A 20,270-nucleotide genomic window follows, 5' to 3' on the forward strand; every position below is an offset into this window, starting at 1 on the left:
TTAGGTCCATGTTAACCTCCAACGACTATAAATAAGCTCACTTAGCATATTGTCGCATACCAAAACATCAAAAACCAGAATGAACATCATTTGGCATGTTGGAAATGTTCACTTTACCGACAATGCACCATCAAGAGAATTTAAGATCACCGAGTACACCCCTCTTGAAGATCTGCAATACACACTGTAGTACCTTCTACCATATGGCGACAATTGCAAAATTGTGAAGATCGAGTATCGCTCGCCATCCTTCAGCAACCATGAGCTGAAGACGGCTGCTGATTTACGGGCTATGTGGAGAACCTTCTTCTGTTTAGAATCAAAAGTTTCGATCGAGTTGGATGCGACTGTTTCAAGATCAGTCGATGATATTATCAAGATGTTACAACATCCACCTGGATATTGAAGTTAATGTTTGATCCCTTATGTATTGTTGATTTTATGATATCAATGGTATTTTGATTTTCTTAAGTTGGTATTTTTCAATTTTGTTTTTTTGCCTTCTGTCGACATTATTCTGGATATGCATCTTTGGAATAATTGGGTTTTCAGTAAACGTTTGGTGCGTCCGGAGATACAACTCCAAAATCTAGGGACATTTTTGTATTTATGCGCGATGCGATAGAGAAGTTATGGGTGAATTATTTATAAACAATCACTATTAGAATAAAAATAAATTAGATCAATTAAATATTTTTTAAATCTTCGGTGGCAATTTGGTCTCACAAAAACTAATTTTTTTAATAGTTTATAGTTCACCACCCTAAAAATGTTCTAAGATATACATTAGTAAGTAGAGTTATGTTGTTTCCTATAATCCTAATTACATATCATTTTTCAAATTATAATATATAATTTGATATTAGAGGGAAATAAAATGATAAATAGTTAAAAGTATTATAAGAAAAAATACAAACAAAATTCCTTATTGATTTCAATGATGACAAATTAAATAATTTGAATAACAAATGAAATCATAATGAAATCATCTACATCAAAGTAGGAGAGATTAACCGAGGCGAATACAAGAAATTTTACCAAATAATAAGTATTTTTGGTATTTCTGCAAAAAAATTGGTAAAAATTACCTGAAATTTTGAAATTTCTGATACTTTTTAGAGGAATTTGTACCGTAAATTTTGAAATTTTTGGTAGTATAATTTTTTTAAAATATATCGTAAATTTTAAATTTTTCGGTAGTTCAAAATTTTCTGAAAAATACAGGAAATTTCAAATTTTTCGGCAGTTCATTTTTTTGGCTTATTTATTTGTTTCAGTGAATACTTGAGGTAAAGACGGTTTCGTAACGGGAAGACACTTAGGCCCAGAGGGATGATGTAGAAGCTACTCAGCTACGGGTTGGAAGACATCCTCCGACCGGTTCTCATCGGAAACGGTTGACTTATCAGACGCAGTACCGCGCATCTAGAAGCCGGAATGCTAGAGTTGCTACTGCATTTGAGGCACTTGCGGAGAAGCCAGTTGTGACTGTGCCTGTGGAGGAGCCCGTTGTGGTTGTACCATTTGTGGAGAAACCATTTGTGGAGGTACCGGTTGTGGAGGATGCAGCTGTGGTGGTGCCCGATATGGAGAAGCAAGTACCCTCGGTAGAGGTGGTTGTTGAGGAAGCTCTTGTGGCATTTGATGAGGTGTCTCCTGTTGATACAGATGTCACGATATATGCGTCTACAGAGTCATCAGTTCATACTGATGGAGCCTATCCAGAAGGACATACTGAGAGGTCCGTGCTCACAGGAAATGGTGACCATATTGCATGCCATATATGATAGGGCGGGGTATACATGTTATATTTTTTGTTGTAAATTATTGATTATTGATTATTTTGGCTCGATTGTCTATCTAAAAGATTATTGATTTTTTTATATTTTGTTTCTTACATGAGCATCTGATGCTGAAAGTCGCATCCCATAGCATGTTGTTACCGACTTCAGCCTGCTAGATTTTGCTGAGTGCTCACTTACCATGCACGACGTCTCCCTCTTGTCAGTTTTTATTGAGCGGTGGCACTAGGCATGGCAACGAGGTGGGGCGGGTACGATTTTTACCTCCCCCAAACCCAAACCCGAATCCCAAATCAATCCTCATCCCCGTCCCAAACTCAAATTACATTATAAATAATAAAATAAAACAATCTCAAAAAATTTCATACATACATTTTAAATAATAAATACAAATCAAATTATTAAAACATCAGCCACATATTTAATAATATAAATAATAATGAAATAAACGGGGTAGGTTCGAGGGCGGGTTCGGGGTGGGTACTAGTGTCCCCATTACCCGACCCGTCCCCTTATTTTATAATCGGGGAAAATCCAAACCCAATCAAAGCGGGTTTTACCCGCGGATATGAGTTTTATCCCATGCCTATGTGGCACCCTGAAACATCATCCTTTCATCTTTCATTTGGGGAGATGAGTATCACATTGGATGATGTCTCATCTTTGTTTCATATTCTCATTGTTGGTACATTCTTCACCGCTCCCCATATTAACTAGGCGATGGTGTTGGCACAGGTTGTACAGGATTTGGAGGTAGATGAGGGTATGGTCATCGAGGAGTTTGCCACTAACAGAGGGTTGCACCTTAGGATGTCTTGGTTGAGAGACATGTACAAGGAGCTTGTGGCGGCACAGAGTATGAGGTTTCAGCTAGGACGTACATACTACAACTGATGGCATCTACTATCTTTGCGGACAAGTCTGGAGTCTATATAGATGTTCGCTACCTTTTGCTATTCAGTAGCCTAGACACTCCAAACTGGGCTTGACGAGTGGCGGCGTCGACTATGTTATACACGGCCCTTGGAGTTGCTTCCCAGCCTGATGCCAGATAGCTAGATGGTTACTTGAGCCTATTACAGGTATACTAACATTTATTTTTTGATTTTTACGTTGTTACTTGAGCCTATTTGTTAAAAGTCATATTAATTTTTTTTATTTGTTCAATGCTTGATATACGAGCAGTTCCCCGACATATTTGATAGGAGACTGCAGCGTGTCCCATCAAGTGCTCCAATGGAGAGGAGATGGAAGGGCAGACTAGAGGTTTGAGGTGATGTTATGGAGTACATGAGGAGGCTTGATGTGTTGACAGTAGATGATGTCGTCTGGACACCATACTTCACGCTTCCATTACTATCAATCCAATCTTCACGAAACTTGATCTTTCTCACTGTTTTGTTATCGGTATCAGGCATCAACTCACACAGCTTGACTGTCAAGTTGGCGAGGGATGTGGCACCATCTAGAAGCTTGAATCATGAGAGTTATTTCCGTTGAAATAAACTTCTGCCTTAATCAGGAATTCAAGAAGAGACATTTTTTGAGATGTTTTTCTCTATAACATATGTCCCTATTTATAAAATGAAGATTGATTCTACACCACACAAATATGTCGGTGTAATCAAAATCCTCCAAATATGTCGGCAAATCTTGATCGTTAAAAAAAATACAAATGATAAAACTACCAGAAATTTTAGTATAACAGAAATTTCCGGTATTCTATGATAAATTTGAAATTTTCGGTAGTTTACAAATACCAAAAATTTTAACATTACCGAAAATTTTATCTCCTCTATCGAAAATTTCGTTCGAAAATTTTGTCCACTCCACATAAGGACATTTCTGAAATAATTCATTATGGAGAGGTGCGAGTTATAATTTGAGAGGTGGCAAGTAAAATCCTCTCAAAATAGGCCTACTAAATTTTAAATGATTCCCCAAGATCTATTGGAATGTTCAAAGTATCACTTCAACTAAATTAACTTGTTGAAGTCATTTATGAGGGGTTTTCCTTTGGTCTACATACCCATAAATATGAATATCTGACTTATCAATCTTTCAAAGAATTAATTATAATATAAAATTTGTCACTAACTGATATTATTTACATAATTTTATCCTTCAAGAGTACGTGATTAGTTTAAAAGGACTATTTAAAGACGGAGATGGCATGGTACAATTGGTTTTCTTGCCAAAAGTAGATTAAAATCAAATAGATTAAAAACTAAATTCTTGGTGTAGAATTAGTTTGCTAATTATCAAATGAATTGGCAAATTGCAATTGGTTCAATGTTAAATAATTTTACTAAGTAGTACTTCATACTGCGTGATGTCTTCTGATCTCAAATACAAATCCTCATCAAAAAATGGTGCGGAATCAATCATTGTGAGTTATTTGCTTCCTTAGCTTCGCTTCCTTAGTTTTAGAAGAACTAGAACAATTTGTCGGTCTGTAAGCAAAAATTCATTATACAAGATAGAATGCAGAAAATATTCAACAGGTCGCTCACTGGAACTGAAAGTTACAACCAAGTAAGCTATAAATTCATCCCTAATTCTGCTAATGTTACAAGTGAGGAGAATACAAAGATCTTTCGGTATCATCATAAATCGTGAACTGTATGGCCTAGAATCACTACACGTACAGCACTTATGTTCTATCATATCATACAATAACAAAATTGGGAAAACTTATGCCTTACTTATCAAAGGTGAAAAATAACTAACAAATTTCAATATGCTGACTAGCAATAGATTAGCAATAGCACCACTTGTCCACGTCCGCGGATGAGCAGGCATTTTCCTGCGTTCGCTTTTCAGAGCTTATTTATTTGTTGTGCTACTGTAGTGCAGCCTGAAGCAGGTGATAGAAAGCCACCATTTGTAATAAACAACGGTCTTTTACTTCTTACGGTTTCTGTGTTTAACTTTAATAATTTTTCGACCAGACTTATCACCACCACCTGAGCCCAATGAAAAACTTCCACCTCCTGCATTAAATTCCAGACTGCCGGTAGCCTGAAATGGAGAAGGGTTCTGTGGAGCAATGTTCTGTTGACTAGAAAACTGGAAAGGACTGGCTCCTGAATGAGTGGATGCTCCAAACACAAAATTTGATTGAACTGGGGCAGGTTGTTGACCAAACATAGGACTAGATGGCGGAGTCGCTTGAACACTGTCCTCGGCCATGCTGTCCACCATACTCATCTGATCATTATTAACTGGAGCTGAACCAAAAGCAAAGGCAGGATTAGGGCTTCCAAAAGCAGGCTGTGTGGAGGTCGAGGCTGCAGCTGAAGTGAATGAGAACTGAGGAGCTGATGCACCGGTGGTTGATGCAAACATTGTGGGTGAACTGGTGGTTGAAGCAACAGAAGCACTGGGCGTTCCAAAGGAAAACCCGGATGAAGCTGATGAACCAAATGTTGAACCAAAGGGAGACTTGCTGGGCTGCCAACTAGAAGCCCCAAATAAAGCAGAGTTTGTACCACTATTAGAGCTAATAGTGCTGAATGCCGAGGAAGCAGATGAGCTGAGTCCAAAAGTTGTACTCGAGTTGAAAATATTTGTGGTAGAACTTGAAGGAAACATCGAACTTCCAGAAGAAAGAGATATATTTGCGGCAGAACTTGAAGAAGGAAAAAGAGAACTCCCCGAAGAAAAATCTGTTTTACCAGTCAATCCAAACAATGGGGATGATGCAGGTGATGGAACTGACTGGGTCTGATTAGAAGTTGCAAATCCACCAGCAGAAGGAGAAGCATGGGCACCAAACATAGAACCACTGCCAGCACCAAAAGAAGACTGAGACTGGCTCGTTCCAGTAGCCATTGCTGAAGAGCTGAAACCAAAAATGGAACTCCCTGTGCTCCCACCTGCAGCAGCTGAACTGCCAAATGCAGTGCTGCTAAAACTACCAATTCCTGAATCTTGCTGGCTGCTCCTAGTTTCCGGTGGTTTTGAGACAGATGATACAGATAAACCTGATGATGTGACAGGAGAGGAACCAAATTTGAAAAAGGAAGTCGTGGAAGATGAAGTTGCCATCACTGGGGAGGAGGAAGTTGCCAAGCTAACTCCAGTGGAAGCAGAAGTAGCACTAATGCCACCAATTGCTGAAAGGGACGAGCTACTGTTGCTAAAGTTATTTGATGCGAGAGATGGAAAGGAAGAAGAGAATGAAGGGCCTGAAGCAAGGGATCCAGTATTTTGATTTAAACTGTTGCTGAAGTTATTTGATATGAGAGACGGAAAAGAAGAGAATGAAGGGCCTGAAGCAAGGGACCCATTATTTTGATTTGAACTATGGCCAAATTTGAATATACTGTTTGGTGGTGTCGACAATGATGCCGGTGCTGCAGATGAAACAGCTATTTCTGATGTCCTAACAGAAAATCCAGTATTTGTATTAGTCTCAGCATCACCACCATCAGATTCACGAACTTTTTGCATAGAACCAGTCGAACCAGCAACAGGAGTGAAGCTGCAGACGAAGCAAGCATTTAGTACATGAATAATTGCAGTAGTTGTTATAAATATTTAAATATAAATATCTCAGTTCAAATCTCATTGTACCGCACATTAGAATCATATGGCCAAATTGCATATGTTTTTAAATAACAAATGTCTACACTATCCAAAGTTCGAAGAATATATGCCCTCGTAAAAAACGTAATTTAAATTCAAACAAGATAAAAAGTATGGGTAGCTAAACATATGAAATGGAAATGTGAAAGGTTTTAAATGAACGGAAAGATATACAGACCACCAAAAAAGACAATATATTTTCTAAATAGACCAGGAGTAACAACAAATTTCCCACACTATCTTTTCAGTAAAATGGGTGTAAATATCTTCACTAAATACCAAGCAAACTTAAAGTAAAAAATAAATGGCAGAACAGACACAAACCCCCATAGAAACAGTCTAGATGTGAAGAGAATTGTGTTCAGCAAGGTTTTCAAAAGCACAATAAAGTAACATAAACTAACCTGATTGAGCCTCCCGACTGAGAGTCAAAAGAAGCACCAAACTTACGGGAAGATTCACCACCAACTAAGGATGATGAAGTAGTGAATGGTATTGCAGGAACCTTGAAAACATTTTGATTGGTGTCAGAGTTCACGGGTGGAGCATCAGGACCACCCTCCTTTGAGGGAACAACCTTCTCCAAACCAAATATCGGATCTGACTTGGCTGTCTCCTTTGATGAAGCAACAGAAGTTGATAACTCTGCTGGCGAACTAATCTTATTCGCCAAATTAAACAAAGGATTAGAAACAGACCCATTTGGTAAAGCAGGCTTGTCAGAACCAAAAGTTGTTACTGTAACTGCAGTAGTTGCAACTGTAGCCGCATTATTGTTTGGATCAGAGATAGGTGACACCTCAAACTTCTCATCTGCCTTAGGCCCTTCAACAACTTTCGTAAAACTTGTGGATGGCAATACCATAGATAGCTTTGAGGGACTTTCATGTGCAATGACATCAGAACCAGGAGAAATTTTATCTACCATAGCCGTGGAGCTTCTTGTTTCTTTCTCCGCAGAAGAAAAAGAGATGGCTCCATTAGCTTTATCATCCAGGTCCAGAGAATTCTTTAGAGAGGAGACAAAACGAAAAGAGAATATAATCATGATCTGAGATTGAGCCGTACTATCAAATAAGATAAAACACATACCGCCAAATAAAGATCTAAGAAAAAGTCAATTGTGTTACACCTAACTATTTGAGTAAAATCGAAGGAAGAAACAAATGTCCGTAAGCAAAAAACCTAGATGGTTGGGAATAACTTTTACCATTTATTCTCACAACAATAATTTAGTAAAGCATATGAAACTGCAAATTGAAGATTTTAAAAAAAATTACTCAAATTGATATCATACAAAATCTCATACCTCATGTGCACTCATATGGAATGCCCTCTTCTTTTGAGTAGGGTAAGAAATTGATTTCATCATAAAAGAATTTTCACTAGACAAGACTTGATTCCTTGGCTTTGCTGTATCTGTAGTGGTTAGAGCAGGAACTACTTCATTGGAAGGGGCAACAAGCTTCAATGGACCATCTTCATCCTTATCTCTAGGTGAAATTGACTTCTGATTCTTGGAACTTGGAGACAAATTTCCAAATGCGCCATCCAATTTATTACCTTGTACAACTGGTAGCCTTGATTCAGGTGATTTTTCTTTGGGGGAAACTAACTTGTCAAGTTGCTGCAATATTTTTGTAGCCATCTCACTGGATTTTGAGGAAAAAGGGGGAAAGCTTGTACTGGGTTTAGTTCCGTTAACATTTTCTTCAGACTTGTGCTTAACTTCATCTAGCAGAACAGGCTTGCGTGAGGAAGATGAGGGTTGCTGAGCAGCATCAATGCCCGATCCATTCCTATAGACAGATAAAGCACTGCCAGAAAGAGGTGAGCTGGAGCCTTTAGAATATAGAAGATTAGACTTATGACGGACTCTGCGTATAGGACCAAAAGATCCTATATTATTATCCACTGCTAAATTTCTACGCTTTATCCCCTGCAAAAAAATAAGGAGAACACACCATATAATCAAATTAAATACCTGTAATATACACAGGAAGACCTGACTTAAAACTAAAAGTACTTATACCCCTTGTGTAGATCCAGAAAGCATGCCATGATCTATTGCAGACTGAGTTGAAGATGAAGGCTCATCTTGAACAGCATGCCCACCACCCTGTGTAGAATTAGATCAACCAGATCAGGAATTTGACCCAATAAACATTATGATACAAAATCAGTTAGGAAAAGGCAAACCTTGAGAGTAGAGGTTGGATAAATTCTGGCATACGGTGTACGTGCCATACCATATATCGCAGATCTGCCACGAGGTCTTGGGGTCACAAAACCATTTTCATGAGCTGCAGTATGTCTAGTAGCCCTTGGCACAATCGACATAATAGGGGATTTATATGAAAAAATTTCACTTTTTAGAAGAGTTGAGTCTTCCTCGCGAGCATGATATCGCATACCCGGCATTGCTGAGGATACATTGGAATGCCGGCTCCCCATGTAAGCTTTTGCAAGCTCTGCAGGTGAAGCAACACCCTCAATAGGAACCTATGGACATTACCAAGCAATCCATGAGATGGATCAGAGTGGAGAAATCAGTAATTTCAAATGCACAAACTACTATAAAACAAATAGATTAGGGTTTCGATCATGAGAAAAGAAAAAGAATAAAGATTTTGAATTTTGAATATTGTTTGATAGTTATGATTTGATACAAAAAATAATAAGCACTTGGCCCTTTACAATGAATGCTCCAAATCCTAACTACATAGGAAAATAAAGCATGAGAGTAATATTATAGATACTCCAGCATAATATCAAGATATTATATGATGAGGCGTTTTTAAGACTCTAAGCAAAATATATATTCAAACAAAATGTATATTCGAGCAAAATATATATTCAAGCATAAAATATTAAGGCAAGTTCACATACACTCGGAGCAACATGTCGAGATAATACAAGATTGTTTTCAATCCCATTTTCTACAGTAGGTGTTTTCGGATATTCTTCCTTTTGTTCAGAAGGTAACATAGGTTCTAAGGGAACCACTTCTGGACTCTTCTCTTCTCCCCTAATAGGTGCATCCACAGTCCTTGACTGCATAAGGGCTGTCAAATGATCAATCTCAGACCTGTTGGATAGATCGAAAACACATAATGAATCAACCAAAAAACATCACAAAAGGTATACCACAATCAAAGAACTCGATGAAATGCAATTGATATAGATATCAGGAAGAGGCAATGTTATACTCATTGCAGAATGAACTTCATGAATTTACACACGAAATACAAATTACGGAAAGCAACTAAAAATATAAAAAAGATTTGAAGGAAAAAGAAGTTATGTTCAGCCTTCTCTGTAAATAAAACTATCAAATGCTCAAGAGAATTATGTTAACAACTAAGAACCAACAACAATTATTCCTTATCCACAAGATACAAAACATGCCTGGTGAAAGTCTTCTGCTTTAACAGTTTCTCAAGTTCAGTTAATCCACCTTGATCTGAGTCAGAACAATTAATTTGAACATTACTTTCACCAACTGCTCCTTGTTGATTGCCAGGAGAATCTTTTGCAACCTGTCTCTGATATAAGAAAAGAATAAACAGTGAGGTATCAATATTAACATTGCAACACCAATCAAGAGGGAATATTGCAGCCCCAATGTTTCATAGCCAATATAGTAACCAATATAAATAAACATTGATTTCACAAGCACTGCAAGCAGGTCAATGAAACATGCAACCGGCTTTTAATGTGAGGATTGTTGAAGCCTTATGAGCACTATTTAAGCCATAACCAGATGTACAGTCAATACAGGACTCTCAACATGATGCATATTGCGACCTTTAAAATTATCAACTCCCACCACAACTAAACATATATACAGATAGGAATAGAAAATTAAAAATAAGTAAAAGCATAAATTTGGCTTTCTTTCATTTAAAAATAGTGTAGTAATTTTACACAATATTAAGAAGCTGTAAATGAATCTGAGAATTACCAGACATGATGAAATATAAAACAAAAATAGCACAATTTCTTGTTAAATCAAATGCACACACATCACACACCGGAAAACAATCCTCAAGATATGAAAATGGTGTTACAACAAATAGAGAGCAAGCATACATACAGCTTCTTCTTGAAGACTGTCCTGCCTCATTTCTTGTTCTGTCTCTGTATCATAAAAAGATCACATATCAATGAAGTGTATGATAACAAAGAAATCATGGAGCAGCATGATTACTGTCGTAGAAGAGAAGAACAATAAATGACATGAAAAGTGGGGGAAATGGGTAAACCATAGAAAAGTTACAACCAACAACAAGTTACTTGAGGTAAACAAGGAAATTTATATATATATATATATATATATATATATATATATATATATATATATATATATATATATATATATATATATATATATATATATATATATATATATATATATATATATATATATATATATAATGGTTAGAATAATAGATATACATGGTCTTTAGCTTGTTTAAACCTACAGTAAACTATAGGCCTACATCCACAGGTAAGACACAGCATTCACTACATCAATCAAGATAAGAAGAGTAGTCAAGTTGCACTTGTGCCCTTGCCCCTGTACACTTGAATGCTCATTATGACCGACACATAAAAAATTTAAGATAAATTACTATTTTGGTTGACAGAATACTGTAGCACTTCCGGTCTATCGGCTTATGTAACATAATTGAATAGGAGCTAATATCAATACCGTGCTATAGCAACAAAGCAGAGCGAAGGGTGACCGCTACAGCACCCTCACCCGCATTGAATTTCAGAGCAGCAGACATAGTGACTGCTTTTGCAGCATACATAGTGACTGCTTTTGCAGCAGAAATAGAAGGCATTGCTATCACATTGCCCCAATGAGTACCTCTGAAACGCAAGAAGAATCCATCAAACTAAATGCTAGTGCTTTATGGTCGAGGTACTTCATGAATTTCAGCCTTAAAACACACCAGAACAGCTACCTCATGAATATTCATGATAATTTAAGATATTGTAGGGACTCAAGTCTTATTTAAGACACTGATTTTTAATGAATAAATATGTACTTACAGTGAACTTTGAGTAGTTTTATCACTATATTAGTATTTATACGTATAATATGCATCTTATAAACTGCATAAATTATTTAAGAATAGTGACCATGCCGCTAAAGAGTTTTTGACATAGACCTTGGTCATCCCACTAAAACATTTGTCAGGTTGGCCTATGCCCCACCGTTATCCGAGATTGATAACAGCATCTACTATATAATACTACTTTCCTAAAGCCAGGAATATCAGCAGACAATTAAACAATTAGTATTGGAAAGTTTAACACCGGAAATAACAATTCGGACACAAAATTTGAATTACATTAGAAAGTATATGACAATGACGATGGTGATGACAATCAAACAACCATGTTAACCCTTCTCAAAACATTTATTAATAAATAATTAGTAATTGACAATTAATAAATAAAATGTTAACTACTGTAGCATGAACTACACGATTACCTCTTCATAAACCCTAAAACGACAATGTCAATAACAATTAAAAAAATAATCTACCTGAGCCAAATACAAAATTTCAATCTAGGAGGGATAATTCAATAACAAAGTAACCAATTAGAAGCTTTCTCTTTTGAAAAGGTAACAAAGGGCATAATAATTCAAACAAAAAAAAGGAAAAGAGGAAACCTGAAGAAATGGGAGTAGGAGGGGGAGGAGGAAGACGCTTTCGGAGAAGAGACGAAAAGAGAGAGTGTGCGCCATGAGTGATGAGTCTGTGTGCGGGATCAACCAGCTTCGAAAGCCAGCCGTTGTTGTTCCTGTTAGGGTTTCTGAGGGCTGTTGGGGGACGATCGTACGGCGTTTGAGTCCGGCGGAGGGGACGTTTGCGGAACTTGCCGCCGGTGCCGCCTTCGTAGGGATTTTCATTCCCTTCCGTCGCCATCGAAATGAGTTCGGAACTTCGAGGAAAAGCGAGCGTAGGGCAAATTAGGGTTTTAATCGTATAGAGAGAGAAGAAGAGAACATGAAACAGAAAAATGAATAATACATACTACAAACTAAAAAATAATAATAAAATATATTGGCATTTTAAATGTTTTTTTTTTTTCGACGTCGTTTTTTATAATTTTTTAAAAATTATATAAATATAAATAAATTTCATTTAAAACAACAATTATTTTGTTATTCTCTTTATATTAGATATTAGAATAAATTATAATAAGAGTTAAAAGGTAGTGCACTGACAGTGTAAAATAGTTTTACACTGTCATCCAATAGGGGGTCATGAATGTGCCATGTCATTAAAGTTTTTTTAAAATAAAAGAATGGTTTAATTGGATGCATGGTGGTGATTGGTTGACAGTGTAAAAATATTTTACACTGTCAGTGCATGACCCATTTTCTCTTATAATAATTATACTTAAAAATTTAAATGTATTTTATATTATTTTGTTGTGTGTGATGATTATATTAAGAATTTGAGTTTAAATAATGAACTTGTAAAATAATGATATTTTGAAAATTTGTCGATATCATAATATTTTTCAAGAGACTGAGTCATTTGGTTCAATCAGTTTAATAGTTATATAGTTTTGTTAATAAAGACTTGTTTATTCAACTGTGTTGTCCAGATTAATTTGGTTTAGTCATGTGGTTCTACCAATTATCCAATGGTTCGACCAATGAACTAGTGACCCAGTACTTTAACTAGTTTGATGATCGGTCTAATTTTAAAACACTAGTGATTAACTCTTCTGGAAATAAGTGACGACTCATCTTCATCTTCTTCAGAATCTTCTTCATATTCCTCATCCTCTTCAACTTAAAGAGCTCTGGTCTTCTCATGGATTTTAGAGTTACTGATTTTCCTTTTCTTTGAGGCTCAACTTCATTAAGCTATATTTCATGGCTTTGCAAAGAACTAACAAGTACTTCAAGATTAGTGTTGTTCAGATCTTTAGAAAGTTTGAGTGCAATTACCATAAGCATTCATTTCTTTGGCAAGCTTCTGATAATTTTCTTAATGTGATTTGTTGTTGAATAACCTTTTTCCATAACTTTTAGTCCTATAACTAGAGCTGTCAAAATGGGCTCGGCCCATTGGGCCGGCCCACGCGCCCTATATTTTATCGTGGGTCGGGTCACAAAAAAACTTTTAAAAACACACAACCCTATCTTTTTGGGCCAGCCCACTGGGCTTATGTTTTTCACGGGTCGGACAAGCGGGCTTCGGGCTGGCCCATTAAAATAAAATTTTAATAATTTTAGTTAATTTTGGAGAAAAAATATTGAGCTAAGGTACAATTGCATACGAGTATTTCAATTGAAAAAGAAAAGTTAAAGAGGATGAAGATATGTTTCAAGATGATATGGTTAAGGAAATAAATGTGAGATAAAGAGAAGTTTTGATAAATATTAGAGATAATATTCAATTTCTCTCTACTTTTACATAGATATCTACATGGGATTCGTACTTTATGGATGTTGATTTGAGGAATATTTTAAATATCACTTAACTAAGTTTATCATTACTCTCTACTTATGTTATGTAGCTTTTATTCATTACATCCTTTTTATAAACTTAAAATTATAATATTGAAATAAATAACTGACTGGCCCATCGGGCCACAAGGCCTATTAGTATCCGGGTCGGGTTCATTTTTTGCAGCCCATGAAGTTATTGGGCCGACCCACTTCAAGCCCTTTATATGTTTTGCCCCCCTGGGCCGAAGCGGGCTGGGCCGGACCGGCCCATTTGACAGCTCTTCCTGTAACAAGAGTTTGAAACCTTGAGAACATGTTATCAACATTTTCATCATCTTCTGTCTTGAATGCCTTATACTTTTGAATCAAGGCAAACGCCTTGATTTCTTTGACTTGAGCATTTCATTTGTGGGTCATTTTCAAAGAATCAAAAATAGACATTATCGTATCTCAATTTGTGATCTTTTCATACTCAGCATAAGAAACAGCGTTAAGCAAGATAGTTTTAGCCTTGTGATGTTCCTTATAATATTTCTTATGTTGTTATGCCATCACTCTTCTTTCCACTTTGTTACCACTAAGATTAATAGGATGTTTGTAGCCATCAATTACCATATCCCAAGGATATGCATCGTGACTAAGAAATAATCTTTTTATTTCATCTTTCTAGTAGTCAAACTTTTCTCCATCAAAGATTGAAGGTTTGGCACTGTAGTTATCTCTTTCAACAACGAGTGCAACTGGTGTAGGGATTTCTGCCATAATGTTTCAAAAATTTGAATCCTTATCTAACATGGTGAAGTGTTTGGTAGCAATCAAATACCAGAACCAGACTCTGATACCAAATGAAATTATGATAAACATAAGAAATGGGGATTTGAATTGGGTTTCAGGATTTAAAATTTTCCTACCTAAGATAATTAAAGATGACACAAAAACAAAAATAAATTAACACAATTCTTTACCTTGGTTCACTATTAACGAAGTTAGTCTAGTCCACCCGCCAATGTGATTTTTACCTTGGTTCCTTATCTAACATGGTGAAGTGTTTGGTAGCAATCAATACCAGAACGAGACTCTAATACCAATTGAAGTTATGATAAACATAAGAAATGGGGGTTTGAATTGGGTTTCAGGATTTAAAATTTTTCTACCTAAGATAATCAAAGATGACACAAAAACAAAAATAAATTAACACAATTAATTTTACCTTGGTTCACTATTAACGAAGTTAGTCCAGTCCACCCGCCAATGTGATTTTGTCTTCTCAACAAGGACTTAATCCATTATAACCAAATTGATTACAAACCACAGAGACTATCAGTTGATGCTTCTTGAGAAATTGTGACTATAGCCTAGTCTCTCCGGGAAAATCAACTCAAAAGTTGAAATGCAAAGATTGTGTGTTTACAAAGTTGCTTCTAAGAAAGTAGGTTTACACAAGTTGAAATACAGAGATAACACAAGAGTGTTAATAACAAGTTAACGAACAAAAGTTCCTTGCTTTACAAATCTTTGCAAATGAAAAAATATTAACTTCGAAAGTTATAATGAAAAGATTGTTGTAGCGAAATTAGCAGTGTAATGGTAATTGTTGTTTTCCAATTCTTCCAAGTCTTCTTTATATAGCCACAAAGAAATTTGTTAGGGGTAGAATAGGAATACTAAATTCCAGTTGTATTCTTGCTTAACGGCCAGTGAGAGTGGTAGACAACATTGTACAATAGTACACTACTTGTTCCACAAAATCATATAAGGGTAGTGGAGAAAGTGTTGATCTTGAACCATGTATTATTCACTCACGTAAAACCTTTTGATATTATCTTCTAATATTTGACGGCTTCGGAATGAGTGTTGTTGAAACATGTTTAGAAGGATAAAAAACCTTGTCTTTAGAACCTCGTCTTCAAAGTCTGTAGAACTTGTTCTCTTGAACATTGTCTTCAGAATCTTCAGAACTTTATCTTTAGAACCTTGTCTTCAGAAATTGCTCTCTTGGACCTTGTATTCAGAATCTTCAAAACTTGATCTTCATAACCTTTATGTAAGAAAAAGTAAAATCTTCAGAGCTTGAAAAGTCTTCTGAAGATCTTGCATCAGAGTCACAGTCAAAAGCTTTAACACAATCTTTCTTTAGAACCGTTGTTTAGAAGCGTTCCAAAACTTGACTAGATCTTTGTAACACACATTTGTATCTTTCTAGAGTCAAAGTGTGTTGAGTTTAGAACTTGATGACATCATAGGCCCTTTATTTAGAGTTATAACTTGTTAGTAAAAGCTAGACACTAGACAAAAACCATCAGGGTACTAAATTTTTCTTTAAGAAACAATGTATTGTTATTATCAAAACTAAAGGCTATATGTAAAATCAAATCTCGTTCTAACAATCTCCCCGCCCCCCTTTTGATGATGACAAGACCAAATATTTCGATGAACAATTTACATTGGGTTTAATCACATAAAACAAATCAATGTTAGTTATAAAGCTCCCCCTGGGATCTATTTTCTCCCCCTTTGTCAATTATCAAAAAGATTAAAACAAACAAAGTAGACCAAAATCATAACTTCATTGATTTAACTGATAAAGTATTGATATATAAAACATTAAAATGTTAAGTTCTAAAAAGGTAAAAATAAAGGGTCTAGGGGTTTGGAGGAGGAGTCAGTCTTATGATGATACCCTGTAGCATGCTGGTGATTGTAGAATTTACCCCAACCCATTACAAGAAAAATGTCATTTTACGACATAGATTGCGACGATTCTTGAAAATCATCGTCTTATGTATATTACGACAGTTACTACGATGATTATTTGCAACCGCCCTTTAATTTTTTTTTAAAAAATATATGGATTGCGACGGTTCCAAGCCAAACCGTCCTAAATCATGCTTTGCGGCAGTACCTCAACCAACCTTATATTTATTTTAAAAATATCTACGGCGGTTGGTAAGAAAAGAATTGTCCTTATATTGATTTTTAAAATATCTTAATGGGCTGCGACGATTGTGCCCAACCGCCCTCTTTATTTGGCCTAAATGATAACAATTCTATGATGGTTGATAATAAAAGTATTGTCGTGATGCCAACCTAAAAGAACCGCTCTATCAAAAACGAAACAAATTCTTCAATATTTCAGAACTCATTCTTTCACAAGTGGAAAGCACAAAACAACAACTACACCACCACTCCCTAACACTGTCGCCGCTGCTTTGGTATCTCTGTCGTCGGAACACCATTGCGAAAACCCCACACCACCAATTCCAAACCAATCTATATAGGTTAGTTTTCTTAAACTATAAATCAATTTATATCTGTTTCTCATTTGTGATAGGTTTTAGTTCAAAAACCCTATATCAATTTTTCTTTATTTCTCTTTTGTTTCATACCCTAAACCTGAAACATTTCTCCTTCTCTTTATCGATGGATCTATTGTTTTTGTGATACAAGGTTTGTGTGTTTTTTTCCCTTTTTTTCAAACTTTTTGGTTTTTTCTCTATTAATAATGCTAACTGAGTGAATGTCAATGAAAATTTGATTACTATATCTATTTTTCTCTTTCTTAAGGTACTGCACTTCTTACTCCTGTTCAGTTAGTTACAAGTTTTTCTTTCTAATTTGTATATGATTACAGTTTTAAGATCAAATTAATATGTTTGCAATGAGTTAGAGTTAGACTGGATTTTTGTCTTAAAATCTCCTTTGAATTTTACCGCATATATTATTTCTATTGTTTTTTCTCATCCGTGGTGTTTCTGTATTTGTATGTTTCTATTTATGGGATTGTTTCTATGTTTCTATTGTTTCTCATATGTGATGTGTTTTTAGTGTTTTTCATAAGGATGTTAGTATTTATGGCTCAACAATGCATTTGATTGTCCATATATATTTGAAAGAAGCTATAATTATTAATTCTTGGATAACCAAATTCAAACAAATTGCATCAATAAAAAATGTCTATAAAGATTTCAATAAGTTGGAAGTATGGAAATCTCATCATAATAAAATTTTGAAAGAATCTGATCATTACCACGATGATTGACAAGACTTGGACGGAGAAGAAGATGAGGAATCGAAATCGAGTCTTCCTCTTCAAATCGATTCAAATAAGAAGAAGCTGCTTAATCTGAATCTTAATGGCTTTCTCATATGCAAAGTTCATGTTCTTGATTACTTCATATGCATATTCATCCCGAGTCATATAGGTTATTACTAATTTTTAGACACTATTCTTTTTAAGAGTCCGTTTAGTGAAGAATTCATGAAATTTTGCTTGCAAAGATTCGAAGTTGCAATCTGGTCTTCTGCAGTAAAATATAGTGTGCTCGGTGCTTTAACATGTGTTATAGGAGGAGATTTAGTAGCAATATTGTTTTGGTTTAGAAATATGTTGAACATCATCATTTTGGTTTACCAGCAATGTAGTCGGATCATCACGATTGGGATTTATACATGCTACTTAGTTACAGTAATTTTGGAGACCTCTGAAGATGAACTATAATTGAATCTTCCTGTTGTGAACATCAATTCTGAAGTTCAACCCGAGGAGAAAAAGTTGCTTATTATGGATCTTAATGGCTTTCTTATGCGCAAAATTAATCTTGCTGATTAGGAAAATCATCCTTTACCTCGAATCGTGGATTACCTATATCGTAACTTTCTTCTTTTTAAGAGCTCATATAGCAAAGAGTTTATGAGATTCTGCTTAGAAAGATTTGAAGTTGGGATTTGGACTTCTGCTAGTGGGCATAATCTGGATTTCATTGATACGTGATTTTTTTGTAGAGAATGAAAATGTTGTGTAATGTTACTATTTTGCAAGCACTGAATAAGTTTCTTTGAAAATGTTATGTAGTGTTATTGCCTAATGAAACTGATTTTTTGAGTCTATTGACTTTAAGCAACTGAATTAGATTGCATGAGTATTTCTTTTGTTAATTTGATTGTCTTTTGTATTGAGCTTGCACTGCCTGATGAAACTGAGTTTGAACATGTATACAAATGTTTGAATTATACTCGAGTGAATTTGAGTATGAGCCTTAAACTAAGTTTCTTTCAAATCTTCAAAATATTCTATAATATTTCAATTGGATATTGATCATTTTTCATGAGGCTTTATTCTGCACTTCCATTTTGAGCTCCCAATGAGCTGATAATAATATTATTCTGCACTTGACTAGGCCATCATTTTCATATTGCTTCTAAACATATTAAGTTTCAATTTGTAATGACATTAATTACTTTGATTCAACAAGTGGAGTATTTTAATTCAGCTCGCAGCCGTCAAAGCAACCACCACCACCATAATTCTTTACATGTTTGTCTCTTATGTTTTATTATAGACATGAAATATTGCTTTTGTTTGTTATTAGGGTGAAATATAATTGTTTTAAACCTACTTAAATGGAGGGTTTGAAAGATAATATGTATTTTTTAAAACTTGCTTCAATTTAAGATGTGGAATAATGATGTGAGAAACTATGCAAGTCATGTAGTGGTACTAAATTATATATGATAATGTAGTGAAGCATATAGCTTTTTTTGGGAGAGTGTCTATAGTGTTCAACATTGTTATATTATCTCCTCATGGTTACTTTGGGCAAACCTATGTCACTGGTCGGCATGTATTCTTATTTATAAGTATTCTTATTTTTAATATATTGCATGATAATATTTTATCAGGTCGTTTGGATTTTGTTCATTATCTTTAGCCCTCTGTACTAGATCTCATTTTTGTTTCATTAGTTTGAGAAAATACTTTGTATAAGCACCATCCTACATGAGATTTCTCATATATATATATATATATATATATATATATATATATATATATATATATATATATATATATATATATATATATATATATATATATATATATATGATCAAGTGTGTACCCTTGAGAACAATACAATCCTTAGAAACAAGAAACAAGGACTTGATCTCACATCTAGAACTATAATTATGAGTGTATAATGTCTTACACTAGCTCTTAAAATTTTACTTATTTGTTCTGTGGTTGAATTTGTTCAGTTGCAATCAAATTTAGTTTCATTTTTATTATGAATGTTATTATATTAATACTGCTGCAGAGGGGACAGCAATAAACCAGCGGCTAGAAAGAGTATGTGATACTGAATATAGTTTCTCACATCATTATTCCTACTGAATTGTAGTGAATATAATATGATATGAAATATAAAGCATAAATATTTAATTTATTATACTAAACCGAATATTTAGAAAAATAAAGATAGCTAAAATAATGAATAAATTTTAAATGTAGTGTAATAATGATGTGAGAAATTATATTACTCATATTTTTTTATTAAATATAGACTAATATAAAATTTCTCTCCATAAAAATGTACGCAGTTTCTCATACAAAGTCGGAC

General features: G+C 34.9%; 1 protein-coding gene across 1 annotated transcript; it reads right to left on the bottom strand.

The window, feature by feature from the left end:
* Nucleotides 1-4,246: 4,246 nt before the first annotated feature.
* LOC131643846 (nuclear pore complex protein NUP1-like) lies at nucleotides 4,247-12,441 on the bottom strand. Its single transcript, XM_058914180.1, has 9 exons — nucleotides 12,082-12,441; nucleotides 10,489-10,532; nucleotides 9,801-9,937; nucleotides 9,282-9,480; nucleotides 8,592-8,894; nucleotides 8,425-8,511; nucleotides 7,702-8,331; nucleotides 6,797-7,401; nucleotides 4,247-6,288 (listed from the first exon to the last, which is right to left on the bottom strand). Exons 1-9 carry the CDS (start codon nucleotides 12,335-12,337, stop codon nucleotides 4,707-4,709), a joined length of 3,843 nt encoding a protein of 1,280 aa, XP_058770163.1. The 5' UTR covers nucleotides 12,338-12,441; the 3' UTR covers nucleotides 4,247-4,706.
* Between the last annotated feature and the right edge of the window lie 7,829 nt (nucleotides 12,442-20,270).

The sequence above is a fragment of the Vicia villosa genome, linkage group LG1 (genome assembly GCF_029867415.1).
Source record: "Vicia villosa cultivar HV-30 ecotype Madison, WI linkage group LG1, Vvil1.0, whole genome shotgun sequence".
Taxonomy (NCBI): Eukaryota; Viridiplantae; Streptophyta; class Magnoliopsida; order Fabales; family Fabaceae; genus Vicia; species Vicia villosa.